This window comes from Nycticebus coucang, chromosome 8 (genome assembly GCF_027406575.1).
Source record: "Nycticebus coucang isolate mNycCou1 chromosome 8, mNycCou1.pri, whole genome shotgun sequence".
Classification (NCBI taxonomy): domain Eukaryota; kingdom Metazoa; phylum Chordata; class Mammalia; order Primates; family Lorisidae; genus Nycticebus; species Nycticebus coucang.
The window spans coordinates 77379997-77402008 of NC_069787.1; the positions used below are offsets into that span (position 1 = coordinate 77379997).

Consider the following 22012-nt stretch of genomic DNA (forward strand, 5'->3'; position numbering starts at 1 on the left):
ATTGTCTGGGCCCCAAGCCGGTAGAGAAAACCTGCTTTAGTCGAAGCAGACAGTGGCAATGGCCTCTTAGAAACTGTTTAGCTCACCAGCACTTGTAAACATCAGGCAGCTACGGCGATGGCGGGTTCAAGCCCAGCCCCCACCAAAAACTGTTAAAAAAAAAAAAAAAAAGTCAGGCAGCCTACCTAACAAAGGTGTCCTGTTGTTTCTTACAGGGAGAGGTTATAGAATATGTGGATGACCTCTTGGAACTGAAGGAGACCAGTTAATCCACAGCAACCAAAGAGACTCTTCTAGATGTTCAGGAAACACCTTTGTCCTCCTTCTCCTGACAGCCCAGGTTGTTGATACCTCAGAGCCTTCTCTTTACTATATAAAGCAAAAGGGAAGCCCCCTTTTTCTCCTTACGTGCATCCCCATGTTCACACCTGTCTTCCCCCCTGTTCACACCTGCCTTCCTCATGTTCTCACCTGCCTTTCTCACCATTTTGGTTTGAAAGACAGTCTTCCATGGTTTGTTTTTTCCTCAGAAAATCAGTATTATTTTTTAAATAAGAAAAACATTTCTAAAAGATACTAATTGTGAAAACCTATTTTGAACTCTCCACTCTTCCAGATTTTAGTCTCCTTTCTCCCCATCTAGCGAAAATGATGGAAGACAAAGGCTACACTTCTCCAGTCTTCCTGATGGTCTTCACTTGGTCTGACAGTTCTCAACCTGTGGGTCACAACCCCTTTGGGGGGTTGAATGACCCTTTCACAGGGGTCGCCTAATATCAGATATTTATATTACAATTCATAACAGTAGCAAAAATTACAGTTATGAAGTAGCAATGAAAATAATTTTACGGTTGGGGGTCACCACAACATGAGGAACTGTATTGAAGGGTCGCGGCATTAGGAAGGTTGAGAACCACTGGTGTAGAGTATGGAAATGTGGCTTGTGCCTTACCCTTTTGCATCTCCAAAACCTTCCTGAGGACAATGCTCAGTTGTAAGTCTCAGTGTTAGAGGTGGGAGAAAGACAGAGGCTGTAAAGTTTCATTTCTTTTTTTTTTTTTTTTTGTGATTTTTGGCCGGGGCTGGGTTTGAACCCACCACCTCCGGCATATGGGACCAGCGCCCTACTCCTTGAGCCACAGGCACTGCCCAGTTTCATTTCTTTTAGTAAATATTTATTAAGTGCCTAGTATGTGGTAGGCATTGACCTGGGCTCTAGAGATTCTTCACAGAATAACAGGGAAAAAAATCCCTGCTCTCAGAGATGTTACATTTTACAGACAACCAATTAACAGGAATAAATATATAAGGTATCAGATAGTATTAGTTGCTATGCAGAAAAATAAAGCAATGAAGGGGGATAAGGAATCCTGGAAATGAGGCCATAGTTCTAATAGGATGTTCAGGGAAGGCCTCACTGGGCAGGTGGCATTAGAAGAGAGATGTAAGGGAAGCAGGTCTTAGGAACAGCATGTGTGATGCCCTGAGCTGAGAATCTGCTTGCTGTGGTCAGCAGTGAGGCCAAGCAGAAGAGTGAGCGGGGAAGAGTGGAAGGAGAGAAGGCTGGAGAGGTGTGAGTGTGTAGGTGGGGAGAGGGCAGATGGCAGAGGACCTTGCCTTGACTTCTGCTGAGTGAGATGGAAGCCTTAGGAGGGTTTCAGCAGAGGAGAGCTAGGAGGGTTTCAGCAGAGGGTCATTCTAAGGTTAAAAAACCTGAGGATGAGCAAGGGTGGAAGGAGGCAGAGAGACTTGTTAGGTGGCCACTGTAAGATTCCAGGCTCAGACATGAACCATGGAAGTGGCAGTGGTGGGAAGTAGTCCAATTCTCCATTTATTTTGAAAGCAGAGCCAATAGGATATGTTGACAGGTTGGATGTGGAGTGTAAGAGAAAGAGATGTGTAAATGAATGACATCAGGTTTTGGCCAGAATAATGGGAGGCTGGCGTTACCATTTACTGAAATGGGGAAGACAGGCTGGGTGAGTAAGGAATGTGGTCTCTGTCTGAGGCTGTCTGAGGTTGAGATGGGAGGTTTATGCTGCAAATAAAAGGGGAGAGTTTTCCCAGGTCAGGTCCCCAGCAAAGCTGAGGCAGGGATCTGGAAGCATTGGGTGGATACTGAGGGTGCTCTCCGGAGTGACTGGGAAAGCCTCTACCAGTCAGTTATTGGCTGTGGGAAGTCCCTTAGGGGTGAGGGTACCTTTGAAGACCAATGGCTGAATTGAGGGCAGTTCTCTGGAAGAGGGGCTGTGAGCAATTCACAGCCAACATGCAGCGTAATGGGCAGGATGGGTCCGGAGTCCAGGCTCTGGTTTTTTTTTTTTTTTGAGATAGAGTCTCACTTGGTCACCCTGGGTAGAGTGCTGTGGCATCTCACAGCAACCTCAAACTCTTGGGTTCAAGTGATCCTCTTGCCTCAGCTGCCCGAGTAGCTGGGAGTACCGGTGCCTGCTGCAATGTCCAGCTATTTTTTAGAGACAGTGGGGTCTCGCTCTGGCTCAAGCTGGTCTAATACCTGTGAGCTCAGGCAGCCCACCTGCCTCAGCCTCCCAAGTGCAGGCTGGGATTACAGGCATGAGCCACATGTGCCCGGCCTGCGGGCTCTGTCGAGGGACGGAAAAGAATAAAAGGAGACAGTGTTTTGGGTCTTTGTGTATTGGTAATTAATCGGGGATAGAAAACTCACACATTTGTGTTTTTCCAGGCTATCTCTCCCCACTCAGAACACTAGTCCAACTCTGGGAAGTCAGGCACATCTTTCTAGTTCTCCTCCCCCCCCCCCCACTTCCCTCATCCCCTCCTGCCTCCCAAGACCACTTCCTCTTACACTTGCACAAGAATCCCCATGCTAGGTTCTCCTTCTGCTGTACCCAACCCAAGACAATAACCTACCACTTCTGTCTGTGGCTGAAGTTGCCGGTGAACTCATCAGCAGTTTCGGTCCCCGGGGGACTGTTTGGCTAAATGAGTCAGTATTATTATTGATGGACACACTTCTGTCCACAGCAGCCTCCCCATCAGGACCCTCCACCCAGTGATGCATCAGCTTCCTGCCAGCGGAGATGACCTTTGCCCGGGATGCTGGGTTCTCCTATCTCTCCTCACCCCACTCTCTACTCCACCCAAGAAATTTCCTTTTGAACTGAGCGGGGAGAGGGTCATAAAGCAGGACTGTGAAGTAGTGGGGACCCAGAGGGTGTATGCCCTGCCCCAGGCTTCCTGGGTCTGTGTAGACAGTGTGCCCAGCAGGTGTTTAAGTCCCTGGTCATCTCCCAGGCTGCAGTTGCCCTTCCCAGGCACCTGGGAAAGCAAAAGGAGACACCCACAGGGCCCCAGGCTGGACTGAGAGTTCTGACTCACTCCACCTCTGTGCCCTGCAGAGCTACCATTAGATCCTCGTCCTCTAAACTTGGGGTGAGATTTTTGTAGACCATGTTCCATGTCAGGTTGAGTTGGGTTTGAATCTCTCCCAGTTTGTGGGGAGAGATTCTCTGAAGTTGGTCTCCTTTCACTGGAGATTGAAAAGCAGCTCCACCTCCCTCTGAGCGAAGTCACCTAAGGAAAAGACCCCGCTACAGTCAATATTGTGAGCACATTGCTTTGATAGAAGGCTGCGGTGCTAGCTGACTTACTAAATTTTTTATTTCAAAAGAAATCAAATCAACCTTAAGAAAAGAAAAAGTAGACTGCTTTGCCCAAACCTATCATGAAACCCCAGTGTACAGGCTGCACTCAACAAGCTCAACCCAACACCTCCCTGAATGCATTTCTTGGAAGAGCCTAGAAGATTCCTGGATTGAGACCCCATTGGTTCAGCCTCAGTCTGGCCTGTTTTTTAAAAAAATAAACAAATTTGTAAGCTTTGTGGGAGTTTCCAGGCCTGCTGTAAGATGCTTCCCTTGTCCTTAGACCCACAGCGTGAAGCCCAACGGTCACCGTCTGGTTTCCTAGGCTGGTCCAAGGAGGCTGCCCACAGTGATGGGGCATCTGTCCAGCCCCATTGCCACTCAGGAAACCCAAGCAGGAGGCACCCACTGTACAAGGTCTAAGATTACCCTTTGTCGCCACTGCTAATGTTCACACTTGTGGAGAAGGGACAGGCTGAGGGAAGTTTGTATAGCACATGCATTTAAAAGTGACTAATTGACAGAAATGTAATATCTACCAACATGTTCAGCATATGACTTTCCTTCTGATTTTTGAGTCTGTCTGATTACTACCACTAACCTGTTGTGCTCACCTCTGGAATCCAGAAAGAGAACCACTGGGAACATTGACCACAAAGGCTGCCTTAGGAAGGAAATGTGTGCTTGGAGGAGTTCTTATTAAGGGAATTTTAGGAGCACAAAATTTTTACTGAATCCAACTCAGTGGCAAACAGAAAATGATTTGTTAGATTGTCAGTGGGGAAGGGTTTATTATGACTGCTGGTGTAATAAACAGTGGCTGGTTTCTGCCAACATTTATGGAAATAACGTTTTTAAGTTTTAAATGTGCACTGTAAACTGAAGCTACTTCAGTTTAAAAAAAAAAAATTCAATACTTAAACTGTGGGGAAAAGGTGGATCGGTGCCAGAGAAAACATTCTCATTTAATAGTGTTTGAACATGGAACTGCAACACAGTTTGTAGCGAGGCAGTGAGAAAAACCCACAACTAATCCTTCATCGCAGCTGTCTGAACTCTTGATCATCTGCCATCCCTCAAACAGCGACTTCTTTTTTCTGGTGACTCCAGGCTTGAATGACCTAGTGTGGAGAGTTTAAACTATGTACAAGGGAGGAAAGAAAAAAAGGAAAGGAACCTTAACTAAGCCTCAGCCAAAGGTTTTATGCATTGGACTTCCTGTGCCTGCAGCCAGGGGCAAGACTGCTCACCACGCCTGCCCCCAAAGGCATCACCCTGAAAGGGGAGACACCCTGGCAGCCTGGCTTCGCCTTCACTGATCCATCCCCACACCCAAAATAAGAGTCAGGAGCAGCTATGGTGGTAGTTAGAGTGATTTATGCCCACGCAGCCATATCTTAGCATCTGACACTGTCCCTCTGCAGAAACCTGGCTCTCATTTCTTGTTGAATGAATGAGTTGACTCAGTAACCTCTTGGAGCTGGTGAGTAAGATACTAGTACCTCATGTTAGAAGAGAAGAATAGGAGAGAACTCAGTGTTTGGCCAACAGGCACAACATAGATTCCAGAGTTTTATCTCCTCGTTTAGGTGGCAGGCAGTAAGCCAGACTATCAGTGTTATTGCTGATGTATTTTTCCATCTGCCCTCCTTGGGTTAGAGTGGTACATATAATCCCAGTCTCACAGAAAATTAGAACTCAGAAAATAACTGAAAACAAAGGCATTTATTATATTTTTTGAGACAGGTGTTTTGCTCTGTCTCCCAGGGCTAGAGTGCCGTAGCGTCATTATAGCTCACTGCAACCTCAAACTCCCAGGGTCCAGTGATTCACCTGCCTCAGCCTCCTGAATACCTGGGACTGCAGCTACCTGCCACAACACCCAGCTAATTTTTTTCTATTTTTAGTAGAGATGAGGTCTCACTGTTGTCCCAGGCTGGTCTCGAACTCCTGGCTTCAAGCAATCTTCCCACCTCAGCCTCCCAAAGTGTTAGGGTTTATAGGCATGAGCCGCATCTAGCCAATAAAAATGTTTTTTTAAAAATCACATTACATGTTTTATTTTACTTGTTCTTTGTTTTCTATCCACTGGGTGGGAAGGTCTTAACCACATTCTAGGACACATGTTGTAATGAGCTGCATTTTCTTGGGTTTGTGAAATTTCTTACATTCATCTAACAAAGCAGAAAGACCAGAGACTCCTACATCTCACGCAGCCTGGTAGGTCCTTGCTTGTCATCAGCTGGCCAAGGTCCTGTCAGGCAGTAGAAGTTTATGCCTCTCCCCAGGAAGATTCTCCTTTCAGAGGTCTGAGATCCCACTAGGAAGACATTTGGAATCTGTTTCAAACAAGGCCCCAAAGCATCTTCCGACATGACAGTCAACAGTAACTGTGCTCCATGCTTGTCACTACAGGGCAGGCAAGGAGAAAGAAAAGAGTAGAATAGGGCAGGTGGGAAGAGTGGGGAGACAGCACAAAAAGAGCTCCACATTATGAGGAGTCCAAACATCAGCTGTTTGAAAAGGTGGAGGACAGGGATTTTGTGGATGTCGGCCCAAGAATTCCAGAGGATACAGTGAAAAAGTTGGACTGAGGGTGATTGGAGGGAATAAGAGTTGAGTGTTGATGGACATCTTAGATCAGGACTCCTGGAGGCAAAGCAATGAAGGAGTGACAGGGACACAGGCAGGAGCTAGCAAGGGTATCATCTCAGTTGAAGGCAAGCTTCCACCAGCTGTCACAGGAGGTCTGGTGCATGAATCACACTGTGGAGTTGCTCCCACCCCAGGCCAGGAGACCAGCCTTCTGTATCCACAAAACAGCCAGTCATTGGCTACAGATGGTGCTAGCAGAGTAGAAAGTGGGTCTAACTTCCTGGGTGAGAGAACTCCCATTAGGGTGAGGGCAGTTTCCGGGGCGAGAAGGGTACACTTAGGTGCTTATGAGCATTTGAGCAGCTGACACTCGGGGCAACTGGGAGATGGGTTCATCAGCCTAGTGAAGGAGATCTGGGCATCAACAGTGTCCACAACACTCCAGAGCATGGACCTGGGGTAGGCACAGAAGTAGAAAGGGACATCAGGCAGATGAATTGGTGCTCATGGTCTCCGAGCTGGATTTTTTTATATGCCCCTCACTCCAGTCTCTTTTCCACAGGAGCCAACCCCTGAGGTCTATGTTGCCTGGGCTCCCATGCCCTCTGACTTCTGGTTACCACTAGGACATGTCAGCAAGAGATAGCAGAGTGAGAGAGAAGGTCTAGGTCTTTAAAATCTCTGTTCTTCAGTTGGACAGGGGCTGCATCCTCTTTGAGGCCAGAACTCTTGTTCTGCGGTGTCTTTCCTATTGCTGAAGCCTTTGTTGGGTTCCCTAACAGGTCTCCACCATCCCTAGATGGTTCTCTTAATCCTGCCCACAGCTTTGTGAATAGTTCCTTCAAACAATCCCCTTTAATTATTCCTTTGAGTGTCCCGCCAGTTATGAGAAGGGAAATAAACAGTTCTGGCCTCTTAGTGCAGTGCTCCTCAACTTTACCCGTCCCCTGGGCATCTTGTTAAATGCAGAGTCAGATTCCGCAGGTCTAGGTGGGTCCTGAGACCCTGCACTACATTTTTTTTTTTTTTGCAGTTTTTGGCCAGGGCTGAGTTTGAACCTGACACCTCCAGCATTTGGGGCCAGTGTCCTATTCCTTTGAGCCACAGGCGCTGCCCAAGACCCTGAACTTCTAATAAGCTCCCAGGTGGGGCCTGAACCACTTTGGCTAGTGAGGTGCTGCATGTTTCCCTTGTAGGGAAGTGAATGGTGACCTGGTTGTGGTCAGAAAAAGGCAGGGAGGGAGTGGGGGCAAGAGCTCTGCAGACATCCTGAAATCCTGCTGCAGGAGGTAACAAGGCTGAGAACTAGGTTTAAATAGGGCAGTGTGAGATATAGCAAGTATTAGGACATTATTTTCAAGCTTTTAAAGATTACTCGAGAATTCTTTTTTTTTTCTTTTTTAACCGTGGTGCAGTAACCCAGAAATAAAATACATTTAGTAATGGTTTGGGGAAATAATTATTTATTTTAAGCCTCTCAGAAGCTTTGTGTTAATAGAACACCCCACTCCACCTCCCAGTTATGATGAACATTAAACATTTACCAGTCTGAAAACATAACGTATAATGCCATACAATTTAGGTTTACAGCATTTTACATCAATCCCTTCCAACATGCATTTTTAGATTGTATAACATCAATTTAGATAACAGCAAACCAACAAAACTTAAAAAACTGATGTGTTGGGTTTATTTCACAGTCCATGCCTACAAATTATTTACATGTATTAAAAATTTGTAATGTGTTTATTAATATATTCACATTAATATTACCTGTTTATTTAATGGTGTAAATTCAATGTTCTGGGTTATTACATAATAACAGTTGCTAACAATCCAAATGTTGAGGCAGAGATTATTTTGTATAGTTAAAAATAGAAAAATTGTCTTGTAATAGATTAGAATCTAATTTATAATTATATACGCTCTCTGGCTTTTATTTGTTGTGTTTTGCTTTGGCAACACGCAGAGAGCATTTTATTCCAACTGTACTTGACTCCATCTGATGCCTACGCCTTCCAGTTGGTACCTCCAGGCCTTTATTTTACCCAATTATGGAGACTAAGAGCTTGATTATGCTGTCTTTATGGCTACTTGGCCTATTATTTTTCCAAAGCTTGCATTGAAAAGAGGTGGCAGGGAAAAAATATGTTGTGAGAATTACTTTTTTCTTTAGAGAAAACACCACTAACAATTTCTCAGTTGCAGAAAGGGTCAGGATTTCTCTCATGACACACAAAGACACTTAAGACTTCTATAGTGTCTCAAAATAAATGTATTGTTTTTATCACTTTTGCTACTGATAACTATTTCCAAGAAGGTGAATCATACTAGAAAAATACAACATGTTTAGTGTCTGTGCCAACTCACAGGAGACCACTGCAGATGGCATTTTGGCGGCGTCAAATGCCACCTCAGGTGCAGGCAGCCATGGCTGACTTCCATGTGAGACAAATCACAGGTGTTATCATTTTCTGTACCTCTAGGGCTTTGGCTAATCTCAGAGCTCACAGTTTGTCATAAACCAATGGCTCTCAAACTTAAGTGTGCATCAGAGTCAGTTGAGGGCTTGTTAAAACAGAGATAGGAGCCCCACTCCCAGGGTTTCTGTTTTCTGAGTCTGGGAACATGGAAGGTGCATCTCCAACAAGTTCCCAGGCGATGTGGATGCTGCTGGTCTGGGGACTATACTGGAGAGTCACTGTCATAAACAATACTTGCTGGGCTACCCTTAGATGAAATGGTTGCCCAGTAGTCAGGATGGACTCTTTCCACAGAGCTCACAATACCCACACCAAAGAACAGGTCAGCCCAGGTCATTCCTCACTCTTTGGTTCCTCTGCTTCTCCATCAAGTGGCACCCATATTTGATATCCTAGTCTCTGGCCCTCTTAAAACATTTTTTTTCTCCCATGTCATTCCCTCTCTGTGGAGTTAAGAGAAATGGCTGATCCCGAAAGAGGAAACCAAGGATTGAGTTTTGTTGGTCCTGGCAAAAATTCCATGACATTCCTAGGCAGACTGGTCAAGGACAACTAGGCCACTGCTTCTGGGAGGAAATGGTACTTACTGGTACAAAGCTAACTTTGTTTTTAAAAAACCATGAGCTGTCCACAGAATGGAGGGAACAGAGGTGGACGTGCGTCTCTTCACCTCCCCCCAACAAAATGCCAGTCTTACATTTTCTCCAATTTCAAGAAACAATTAAAAAGGAACCTCAAAGTTTCTAGAGCCTAGACCAGGTGTCCTCAAACTTTTTAAACAGGGGGCCAATTCACTGTTCCTCAGACTGTTGGAAGGCCGGACTATAGTTTAAAAAAAAAAAACTATGAACAAATTCCTATGCACACTGCACATATCTTATTTTGAAGTAAAAAACAAAATGGGAACAAATACAATTCACACCGCCGCATGTGGCCCACGGGCCATAGTTTGAGGACCCCTGGCCTAGACTATGTCTTGGTTCTTGGTTCATTTGCCCTCGGCAACGTCATAACATTAAAAGGAAGAGGCCTATGATTCTTCCATATCCCACCTCAACAGTAAAGTACCTGTGTCCTAAATAACACTGCTCTCAAGCGCTCACCTTATCACGCCTCGTGGAACAATGTCAGGGTACGAAGCCAATGATTTTATTTTTAAAAAAGAGAAAAGAAGATAATAGTATGAGGACATAGGAGGTGGTTTTTGACCTCACGCTGGAGTTGAGGCCGAAGCACAGGTCTGGAATTAGTGCAGTGAATTCCAGGACAGATAGTTGAGGAGATACTGACGTGTGTGAGGATGCCACCAAAGCCTTCCTGCCCTGCCATGTCGCTCCAGAGACACTTCTCAGCCTACAGAACTGGTGAACTCCACTCTACCTGCGTCATGCTCTTGCGAATTATCAGTGTTCATCAGTGTGATGTGTCACTGTTAATTTTCCTCCTAAGTGGCTCTGGGACAGCCCACCTTGTAGGGGGCTAGACCTTCTCCATCTCAATCTGCTGGTGGTAGTGCCGAGCCTGCCGCTGACCAACATTCAGCTTGTATACAGAGCTCTTGTGCTGGCACTTGCGGTAACCCCACACGGCCCCAACACCTGCGAGCAGCAGTAGCAGGACAGTGACAGTGACAACAGTGGCGATCATGGGGCCTCTACTGAGGCTGGGACATTGGCCCCCCCCACATGGCCCCAAGGTTGGAAAAGGCTCCTCATTTGCACCTGGGCCGGGGCCTTCCTGTCCCAAGAAGTCCTCAGACAGCAGGTATGGGAAGCTATTCTGGACTTCAGGAGCTGTGGTCTCCACTGGAGGCTGGGTGGTCACCGTGATTGTTGAGGGGATGTTGTTAGGCATCTGCTGGACAGCAGTTGTTAATGTCTCCAGGGTAGAGTTGGTGAGTTCATAGGGTAGGGTGACCACGGGAGACTCCGCTGCGGTGAGTTGCCATAGCACAGTTGACTGGTACTTGGTCAAGTCACCATCCCCAGTGCGGGGACCCTCAGCCTCAGACACATTCATGGGTCTGAGAGCCAAAGCCTCCACATCCAGCATTTGGGATGGAAGAACTGAACCAGAGGTTGTGGCCTTGCCTGGCGTGAGGGTGGAACTCCTGGGCTTCTTAACTTCCACAAGAATGGGCTGACCAGGGGTGACTGGCACCGTTTCTTCCAATCCTACTGACCCGTCCCCCTTGTCCCCATCTTCCTCCTCTTCTGCCTCTGTCTTCCTCCAAGTGCCATCTGTCACCGGGTAGCCATCTAACCAGGACTCATCAGTGCCGCTCACGGCTGCGCCCCCTGCCTTGCTGTCATTCCTGCCCAGAAAGGGCCCCGAGAGGCTGTCAGTGCTGCTATAGACGACCTTGGTTTCAGGTTTACCTGGGACAGATTTTATGCCACTGTGGTTGTCTCCAGAAGGAAACTGCTTTTTGCTATTATTATCCACCTCCTTCTCCAGCTCAGGCTTATGGAAAGTCTCAGCAGGAAACCAGAACAGGTACTTCTGGTTTAGTCGCGATTCTGGCAAGGCTGTGGGGCTGCTGCTGCTGGCACCGGGCAAACCTGTGGTCGGCACGAAGGCTTCATCCTGGGCTGTGCCTTCTCTCCCCAGGGAAATGGAGAGCAGATGGTCCTGTTTGGGAGCCTCCTCAGAGGCTTCTTCCTGACCCCTGTCCTCTTCCGCCTCTGTCCGGGAATCCTCCATGAGCTCTCTGAATGACACGGATCTGTCATCAGGGAAGTTATCTTCATAGTCAATATGTGCCTCAGCCTCATCTGGAGCAAAGAGAGAAGAACCTCATTAGGTACAGAGGTACAGAGTCACTGCAGAACACAAGGAAATAAAAAGCTTTAAGGACTGGAACAGAATAAATAATATTGTCCTTGTTCACAGAGGATGTGACTGTGCATTACAGATAAATGAAAAGAATCTCCACGTAAATCATTATAATGAATACACAAATGTATCAGGAGCACTGGATCATGAATATAAAACATCAATTGTATTTCTACATACTGGCAAAAAACAGAACACAAAATTTAAAAGGATGCCATTTGCAATGGCATAAAAAAATGAATGCCACCTGAGAATAAATCTAACAAAAGACGTGGAAGATTTGTACATGGAATGGTACAAAATACTGCTGAACAAAACCAGAGAAGACCTAAATAAATGGAGGCAGATACTGCAATCATGGAGCAGAAGGCTCAGAATTACCAGTGGTCAGTTCTGTCCAAGTTGATCTATATAGATTTAATACAATCCTGATAAAAATCTCTGACATTAACAAGTAGATGCTAATATTTATGGAAATGCAATGGAACAATAACAGACAAGGCAATCTTGAAAAAGAATAAAAAGACTGGAGGACATACACCAATTTCAAGATATACTAAAACACTGAGTTACTTTTTTTTTTTTCTTTCCCTGAAACAGAGTCTCACTATGTCACCCTGGGTAGCGGTAGAGTGCTGTGCCATCACAGCTCACAGCAACCTCAAACTCCTGGGCTCTAGCAATTCTCTTGCCTCAGCTTCCCAAGTAACTGGGACTACAGGTGCCCGCCACAACGCCCGACTATTTTTTGGTTGTAATTGTCATTGTCGTTTGGCGGGCCCAGGCTGGATTCAAACCCGGCAGCTCCAGTGTATGTGGCTGGCACCCTAGCCACTGAGCTACAGGTGCCAAGCCATAGTGAGTTACTTTTAAGGCTGTGGTGGCACTGGCCCAAGGACAGATAATTGGATAATATTAGAATTAAGAACTTCAGTTCACCAAAAGCCACCACAGTTAAAATGCAAGACACAGAGTTGGAGAAGATATTTGCAGCACATATAACCTCCAAAGGACTTGTAGCCAGAATTTTAAAAGAACTTGTACAAAACAGTACTAAATCGATAGATAAACCATGGAAAAGTTGGGAAGATGCTTGAATCAAAAGATGTCTAAAGAGTCATTAGACATGTAAAGATGCTCAACCTCGTTAGTGAGACAGAAATGGTAATTATAGTCATAATTAAGCACCATTATCTAGCCCCAGAATGGCTAAAATTAAACAGAATGACAACAGCAAGTGTTAACAGCACTGTTAGTGGGAGTGTGAACTGGAACAACCACTATGGAAGCTGTTTAGGCATTTCTACTAAAATCGAACATATGGAAGGCTCCATGATCCAGCAATTCCACTCCTAAATACACTCTCAACAGTGACATGTGCATATGGGCACCAAAAGACATGCACAAGACTGTTCGTGGTGATCCAAAACTGCAAACAATTCAAATGTCCATTCACTGCTGAACTGATAGATAAACTATAGTATATTCATACAGCGAAAACCTACACATCAATGAAAATGAACCAAGCACTGTTTTGCAACAGCAAGAATGAATTTTAAGCCCCCAGGTTGAGCAAAAGAAGCCTAATACAAAAGAACACACTCTTTATGATTCTATTTCCATCAAGTTACAAGACTGGCAGAACTACTCTATGATGTTAAAAGTCATGATGGTGGTTTCACTTGGGTAGGAGAGAAGGGGTAATGACTAGGTCTGGGCACAAGGAGGACTTTGGGGACATATTCTATTTCTTGAATATGGCTAACTGTTTTTGTTTATTTTTTGGTAATCCATTGATATGTTATCTTATGATTTGTATGCATGTTATAATTAAGTAAAAGAGGCACCTTTTAAAACACTGATTTGCTCTTCGTAAAGTTCTGAGTCGTGAGACGATGCTGTGAAGTATTCTGAATCCAAACTGAGTAAGAACAAACAGACTCCCACAGCTAGGAAACCAGAACGTAAGGACAGTTTGATGAGATTGGAAGCACGTGGGTTAGAGAGGTGCAAGAAGCCCTTTGGACTCTCCCTTCTCCCAGTGGTCTTTGAAACTCAAGTCCTCCTAGAAGACACACTTAAATATTGAAACAGAAAGATTCTCCCACTCAACTCTGCAACTTCAAAAGACAAAATTCACACAGCTCCAAAACCAAGGTCTATCTGGAGCACTAGGTGCCACATGGTGCATTCCTGGGCCCTGAAACTAGATCAGTAGGCTTATTTCTAAATGCCCTTAGAGAATAAAACTCTGTATCTTGCTTATTTAAGACTTGCAGAGTTATAAATAAAATTTAACAATCTCTTCTGATCTGCTCCTAAAATTTAAGCCCATTCACATTATTTGTGCCCTCAGCCAAAAATGGAAAGCAGTAGATGAAGAGCAAACTTGGCTGATTAATGTCAAATGCATGTGTGTTTCATGCTTAGATAAGGTCAGGCCTACGATAATTTCAGGGGTCTTGCCACCCCATCGTGTCTTCTTCACAAATCTTCAGACAAAAACCACATCAGATGGCCGGACCACTCTTACAAGCCTTATAGAATTCAAATACAGGCTCCCAGGGCTCAGCCAGGCTGCCTCCCTGCACCTTCCTGCACCTTCCCGATTACATCATTTAAGTCCTGCACTGACTCTTCATTCCACTCATTTCACTGAATGCTAACTATGGGTCCAACTCTGTGCTAGAGCGTGGGATCACTGGTGAACAGGACAAATACTCCCTGCCCTCACAGAGCACCTGGGACAAAATCTCATGGTCTTATGCCACATCAGGTTAAAATTTAAAACTTTTGTGTACACAAATTCTCACTCATAATGCTGAATGAACATTAGGTTTTGTATGTAAGTACCATCTTTCTTATTTTTTGAGACAGAGTCTCACTTGGTCACCCACAGTAAAGTGCATGGCATCACAGCTCACACCAACCTCAAACTTTTGGGCTCAAGCGATCCTCTTGCCTCAGCCTCCCCAGTAGCTGCGACTACAGGCACCTGCCACAATGCCCCGCTATTTTTAGAGATGGGATCTCGCTCTAGCTCAGGTTGGTCTCAAACTTGTGAGCTCAGGCAATCCACCCACCTCGGCCTCCCAGAGTGTTAGTATTATAGGAGTTAGCCACCTAACCCAGCCCTCAAGTACCATCTTTCTTTCAAGCACAACAAAATGAAAACAAATGCCACTATGACCAGACTTTCTCTAAAACTTACCCAAAACATGTAGACAAGTCAAGCTGAGATTTAACAGAGTCATCACTTAAATCTTTGACCTCAGTGCAAGGTGTTTAGATTGTCTGCTTGCACACATGTGTGCACTATTTGCAGTAGACAGATTGCAAAAATAACTGTCAATCTCCACTCCTCCCTGCATCAAGTTCCTTTGCAATGTGACTTTTCAGCTCTTCCTATCAATAAGTTGGGCCACTTTTCCATCTCTAGAATCTGGGCTGGGCTATCACTTGCTTTGACCTTTTGAATGCAGCGGAAGTCCTGCACTCCTCTGCTCTCTCTCAGAACCCTGCCAGCTGCCAGTTGAACAAGCCTGGATCCTTAAGGATGATTTGTAGACCACATAAAGAAGAGATGATGGTCCCAACTGAGGCCACTGTGGACCAGCAGCTACCCCTGACCCCATTCACCTGAGCAAGCCCAGCCAAGCCCAGAAAAATGATTTGGTTGAGCTCAGCCTAAGCTGCTGATCCAAAGAATTAGAGTCAGACCAGACACAGAGGCTCATGTCTGTAATCCCAGCGCTTTGGGAGGCTGAGGTGGGAAGATCACTTGAGACCAGGAATTTAAGACCAGTGTGGATAACATGGGACATTTAGTAGGATGAATGTCCTACTAAAAATTCTTGGGGCATGGTGTTGCACACCTGTAGTTCCCACTACTTGAGAGGCTGAGGCAGGAGGATAGCTTGAGCTCAGGAATTCAAGGTTGCTGTGAGCTATGATCCCACCACTGCACTCCAGCCTGGGGGACAGAAGGAGACCTTGTCTCTTAACTTTTTTTTTTTTTTTTTTTTTGTAGTGACAGAGTCTCACTTTATCGCCCTCGGTAGAGTGTCATGGCATCACACAGCTCACAGCAACCTCCAACTCCTGGGCTGAAGCGATTCTCCTGCCTCAGCCTCCCGAGCAGCTGGGACTACAGGCGCCCGCCACAACGCCCAGCTATTTTTTGGTTTGCAGTTCAGCCGGGGCCTGGTTTTGAACCCGCCACCCTTGGTATATGGGGCTGGCGCCCTACCGACTGAGCCACAGGCGCCGCCCAGAGACCTTGTCTCTTTAAAAAAAAAAAAAAAAAGCACAAAACAGAGAACCAGAACCAAATGTTGGTTGTTGTTGTTTTAAGTCCTTAAGCTGTTTGAGGATGGTCTATTATGTAGAAAAAGCTAACTATTGAGGCAAGAGAATCACTTAAGCCCAAGAGTTTGAGGTTGCTGTGAGCTGTGATGCCACAGCACTCTACCCAGGGGGACATAGTGGGACTCTGTCTCAAAAAAAAAAAAAAAAAGGCTAACTATTGCACCAGCACCATCCCACTTGAGAGAAGGGCCCCAGACTGCCCCCCTTGAGTGAAAGAGTGTCTGGCTTGTTATTCTTGAATGAGTGACAGACTGAATGGCTGTGGGAGGAAAGAAGGAAAAGTCTGCAATAGCTCAGATTCCAAGCTTCTCTTCATTCTTGCCTCAGCACTGAGATCGATTTCTAGGAGCACAATCTCCCAAAACACAAGAGGACTATGGTCCCATTTACAAATTATAAGGAATCACTCGTACCCACAGTATCACATAACACCCTCAGAACCCTCTGAAAAGATGCCGTTATTGAAGGACCAGTTGAATACACAAACATACACATGGGTCTGCGCCACACATACGTGGGTGCACACCAACGCACACCCACACACCCCAATGTACCTTCACATGCTGCAGCCACAGCCTGACTGTGAGGGCATCAGTTCTCTTCCCAGCCTCTCGTTGGGTATCTTGCCCAAATCTGTGTGAAAGGTGCTCCATGTCTAGTAGATTCATCATAATGAAGCAGAGTGGTGCTCCCTTGCCACCAAAATTTATTCCTAATGCAAAGAAACTTGGCATTCCACATGTCCATCTGGTCATTTCTGCCCCAAATCTGCCACAGTCAATTTTTTTTTTTTTTTGAGACAGTCTCACTATGTCGTCCTCTGTAGAGTGCTGTAGCATCACAGCTCACAGCAACCTCAAACTCTTATTTTTATTTTTTTTGCAGTTTTTGGCTGGGGCCAGATTTGAACTCCCCACCCCCACCCCCCAGTATATGGGGCTGGCTCCCTACTCCTTGAGCCACAGGTGCTACCTGAAACCTCAAACTCTTGGGCTTAAGTGATTCTCTTGCCTCAGCCTCCCAGTAGCTGGGACTACAGGGGTCTGACACAATGCCCCTGGCTATTTTTTTGTTATTGTTGTCATGGTTGTTCAGCAGGCCCTGGACAGGTCCAAACCCACCAGCCCTGGTGCATGTGGCTGGTGCCCTAGCCACTGAGCTACGGAGACTGAGCCAATCAATTTGTTTTTAAGATTAAAAAAATAATATATTCTGTGGCACTATGGAAGAAATTAATATCTTTGCAAAACAGTAGATAGGCCAGTAATCTCCCAGAAATTCAGCTTTTGAGGATGCATGTCCTTGTATGCTCGGCTAGAACATAGTCCCAATTCAGGAGGGGCAAGGCAGGAAGCGGAAACTCTGCAAGACCATTTTTCCTCTGGAAGGTTTCACAGACCCTTACCTCATGCACAGTCTGTGATGTAAGGCTTCTCACCACACGTGATTTTACTAGGGACTCGTTCTTTTCTATTTCTAGAGACGGGGTCTCACTCTGTCATCTAGGCTGGAGTGCAATCATAGCTCACAGCAGCCTCAAACTCCTGGGCTCAAACATCCTCCCCCCTCAGCCTCCCAAGTAGCTGGGACTACAGGCACACAGCACCATGCCTGGCTTAGGGAATCAGAATAGTTGTTTGCTGCCTCATTGCAGACCAAGATGTCAAACCATCAAGAATCCACAACCAATTTTGTTTCAGTCCATGGCATTTTGGTCATTTCTGGGTTTTGCTCACGTCCATCCTTCCAGGTCATCAACCGTAGCTCCCTGACAGTTGGGAGTCAACCAGCTGTCTGCCCAGAACTCAGTCAGTGTGAAGAAGGGACCCAAGACCTGCACAGTGTTGCCAAAGGCAAGCCCTTGGTGATAGGAACACGCAGGAAGTGAGTGGAGAGCTCCTTCACTGTCCTCACACACCATCTTCTAACCCTGGCCCTTGCCAACCCCGGGTACAGTCCACACGTAAAAAGAATTCTGCCTGACTAACCAACAGCTAGAAGGGAGTGCGACTGCAAGGGACACGCAGAATCTTCCAGCCCCTCAGAAGATTTGTGCCCCTGACAAATCTCCCTGTGGCCTCTGGCCCTGCTTTCTCCCGTCCTTCCCCACACACCCCATGTTCAGTTTGCACCCCCTCCGGCTCTATGTGCCCCTTTGTTCTCGCTGCTTCTGCTTGCCTCTCCCTGTGCTCTGCTCCTTTTTGGTCTACACTTGCATTCCAGACCACTCGGGTATGTACTGGGGGCACAGGCAAAAGTCACCTTGTCATCAGGGTGCATGATATGCCATCCTTGAAAATACCCAAGTGCATCACCTATTTTCTCCCGTCACCTATTATACCCATCAGAATTTAAACTCTGCCAAACACACACACACACACACACACACACACACACACAGGCTTATTGGGTTGAATTTTGTACGGTCTTATTCTGTTCCATGATGGTGTCATCATAGCTCACTGCAACCTTAATTGCTGGGCTCAAATGATCCTCCTGCCTCATCCTCCCAAGTAGTTGGGAATACAGATGTGTACTACTGTGCCCAGCTAAGTTTTAAAAACTTTTTATAGAGGATGAATGTCCTCGGTCTTGCTATGTTACCCAAGCTGATCCTGAACTCCTGTACTCAAGCAGTCTTTCCACCTGAGTCTCCCAAAGTGCTACAAGGACGATTGGCTTGAGTATTGTGCCTGAGTTGGATGTGAATTTTCTAAAATAAGCAAACTATAGTAAACACCACCCAAAAGATTTTATTAAGAGCAACTGCACATGAAAAAAGGGAATAGCTGGGCCCAGTGGCTTACGCCTATAATCCTAGCACTCTGGAAGGCCCAGGTGGGTGGATCTGAGCTCAGGAGTTCGAGATCAGCCTGAGCTAGAGTGAGACCCTGTCTCTAAAAATAGCCGGGTATTGTAATAGGCACCTGTAGTGCCAGTTTCTTGGGAGGCTGAGGCAAGAGGATCACTCGAGCCCAAGAGTTTGAGGTTGCTGTGAGCTATGATGCCCCGACACTCTACCCAGGGTGACAATGTGAGACTCTATCTAAAAAAAAAAAAAGAATAATAAGGTGCAACAAATTCCAAAAACTAGTAAGCAAGAGGAGAGACAGAAGTTTCTGGAGCAAAGTAGAGAAAATGGCATGGCTCAGTTCTTAAACACCCCCACTCTTCAGAAACTGTACTGGGGAGTCAATAAATCCTAAAGAGAAGCAAAAGTGTTGGAAAGAAACAGATGTATAACCCATGGGACGGATTTTTCCTGATAGAATCCAAATGCCAGGACTTCTCTTTGCTCAGGAGAAAGAAACACTGATAACAGAGCTAACAACATTTCTAAAGAAAAAGCAAAGTCCAGATATTTTAAAAACAAACACCTAAACAAGAGTAAAACCACATACCACATCAGCTGACCTGTCCCCTTCCAGCTACCCTCTTCTGAATGAAAGAAGGCTGCCTGTAAAAGGCAAAGACTCACTTACAAGAAGTAACAATTTCAGGAATAGAAAGACTTTCTTACAATTGCCTCACACTATAGAACTTAATAAGACATTGAGGGCAATAAAACAAAAGCTAAAAGGTAAGGAAATAAAATAACAATGTTAGGAAAGGATGGTTACAAATGTTCAGCATCAAATGGAGGACCAATGTAACATAACACAACTACAAAACCAATCGTAAGGAAGGGAGCATACTGAGGATTTTACACAATTGAGAAAAAAGACATAAAGACACACACAGCAAACCTCAAGCAGAATAAATTCACAGAAAGTTACACACAGGCACACCAAATTAAAACTGTTAAAAACCAAAGACAGAAAACTTTAAAAGCTACCTGTGACAGCAGATAGGCAACCTCCAAAAAAGCAACCACGAGACTGAGAGATGACTGGTCAAAAGAAAGAATGAAGCCAGAATACAAGGTGAGGACGTCTTCAGAGTGTTAGAAGAACTGCCAATATGGAAGTTCTTACTCTGTGAAAATATTCTAGATGGAAGCTCAGAGACATAGGAGGGAAAGATGAATGAAAAAGGTAAACAGAGGGGCAAATCCAATGAATGCTGAATGCCTAAACAGGTACACACACGCGCGCACCCATTCCTAATGCTGCAATGTGTTTTCATTGTTAAAATGGGGTTGAGCCCACAGGTTGAGAACCGCTGTGTTACATTTATTCAAAACACTGGATAATAACATAGAAGTTGGGAGGAAGTAAGTGGAGTCAAAATGTTTGAAGGCTTTAAAGTATCCAGGAAATGGTAAAAGTATTAATTTATATTAAACTTTGATAAGTCAAGGGTGCCTAAAGAAAAATGCTTAATCACTCTGAAAGAAGGTAAAAGTAAAGAAAAAGGAACGAAAAATAATGTGACAGAGAGAAAACAAAAAGACAGTAATTTACAACTCGAATCTATTCATGGTTAAATGTAAAATGAATCAATGATACGATTAAAAAGCAAAGGTTATCAGCCTAGATAAAGAAATATTAACAGAACCTATGTACATGGTAGTTATAAGAGATACATTTTATTAGTAAAGATAAGTATATAGAGAAGCTGAAAGTAAAAGAATAAAAAAAAATGTCATGAAGGCTGGGCGCTGGCTAGGGCACCAGCCACGTATACCAGAGCTGGCAGGTATGAACCCAGCCCAGGCCTGCCAAACAACAGTGACAACTATAACCAAAAAATAGCCGGGCATTGTGGCAGGTGCCTGTAGTCCCAGCTGCTCAGAAGGCTGAGGCAAGAGAATCGCTTAAGCCCAAGAGTTGGAGGTTGCTGTGAGCTGTGATGCCACGGCAGTCTACCCAGGGTGACAGTTTGAGGCTCTGTCTCAAAAAAAAAAAAAAAAAAAAGTCATGAAGAGACTAACCAGCAGAGACTCTAAGACAAAAAACATTACTAGAGATAAAGAGAGATATTTTATTATAATAAATATTTCAATTCACCAGGAATATATTAAATTCTGAAATTGTATATACTTAATGATATAGCCTCAAAATTATGAATGTAAAAGATATGAATTAAAAGGAGAAATTGATAAATCTATGATTATAATGAGGCAGTTTATTTATTTATTTATTTATTTATTTATTTATTTTATTTATGTTTTTGAGTCAGAGTCTCAAGCTGTTGCCCCAGGTAGAGTGCCATGGCATCACCGCTCAAGCAACCTCAAACTCTTGGGCTTAAACAATTCTCTTGCCTCAGCCTCCCAAGTAGCTGGGACTACAGGTGCCCATCACGATGCCTGGTTATTTTGTTGTTGTTGTTGTAGTTGTCATTGTTGTTTTCGCTGGCCGGGGCTGGGTTCGAACCGCCAGCCTCGGTGTATGTGGTCGGCACTTTACCCACTGGGCTATGGGTGCTGCCCGAGATAGTTTAAATATCTCTATTATTAACAATTAGAACAAGGAGAAAAAGTTATAACTTTAAATACTTAGATAGAAAAGGTTAAAGGCAGAAAACCATATTGACCCCACGAAGCTGAGAAAAGAAGAGTAAGTCAAACATAAAGAAATAGAGGAAGGAGATTTTGTTTGTTTTTTCTTTTTTTTTAGACAGAGCCTCAAGCTGTCACCCTGGGTAGAGTGCTGTGGCATCACAGCTCATAGCAACCTCCAACTCCTGCGTTCAAGCGATTCTCCTGCCTCTGCCTCCCAAGTAGCTGGGACTACAGGTGCCTGCCACAACGCCCGGCTATTTTTTGGTTGCAGCCACCATTATTGTTTGGCAGGCCTGGGCTGGATTTGAACCCGCCAGCTCAGGTGCATGTGGCTGGCGCCTTAGCCGCTTAAGCCACAGGCACCGAGCCGAGGAAGGAGATTTTTAAAAGAGCAAACATTAATAAAATAAAATACAAACATACAATAGAGACAATCAACACAGCCAAACATTGATTCTTAAAAAGACTAATAACATTGCTAAACCTCTAGCAAGAATAATTGAAAAACATATAAAGAAGGAGAGGAGACACGAATGAAAAGCATAAGGAATAAAAAGGGGCATTACCACAGACCTTTCAGATATTAAAAGACAATCACAGGACTGTGTGAGAAATTTATGTCCAAGACCACCAAAATTCTGAGGAAATAGACAAAATTC

The 22012-nt window shown here is 45.0% G+C and overlaps 2 protein-coding genes across 3 annotated transcripts in view; one reads left to right on the forward strand and one right to left on the reverse strand.

Annotated features, from left to right (window-relative positions):
* CRTAP (cartilage associated protein) overlaps positions 1-574 on the forward strand; it is a 30072-nt gene extending 29498 nt beyond the window's left edge. Inside the window, exon 7 of the mRNA XM_053599939.1 lies at positions 216-574. Coding sequence (XP_053455914.1) covers positions 216-269 — 54 coding nt within the window. The 3' untranslated portion in view covers positions 270-574. The remainder of the gene's footprint in view (positions 1-215) is intronic.
* Positions 575-7667: 7093 nt separating this feature from the next.
* Positions 7668-22012, reverse strand: part of SUSD5 (sushi domain containing 5) — a 60482-nt gene continuing 46137 nt past the window's right edge. For both annotated transcript variants that reach the window (XM_053599928.1, XM_053599927.1), the window contains one exon: positions 7668-11478. In XM_053599928.1, coding sequence (XP_053455903.1) covers positions 10184-11478 — 1295 coding nt within the window. In that variant the 3' untranslated portion in view covers positions 7668-10183. The remainder of the gene's footprint in view (positions 11479-22012) is intronic.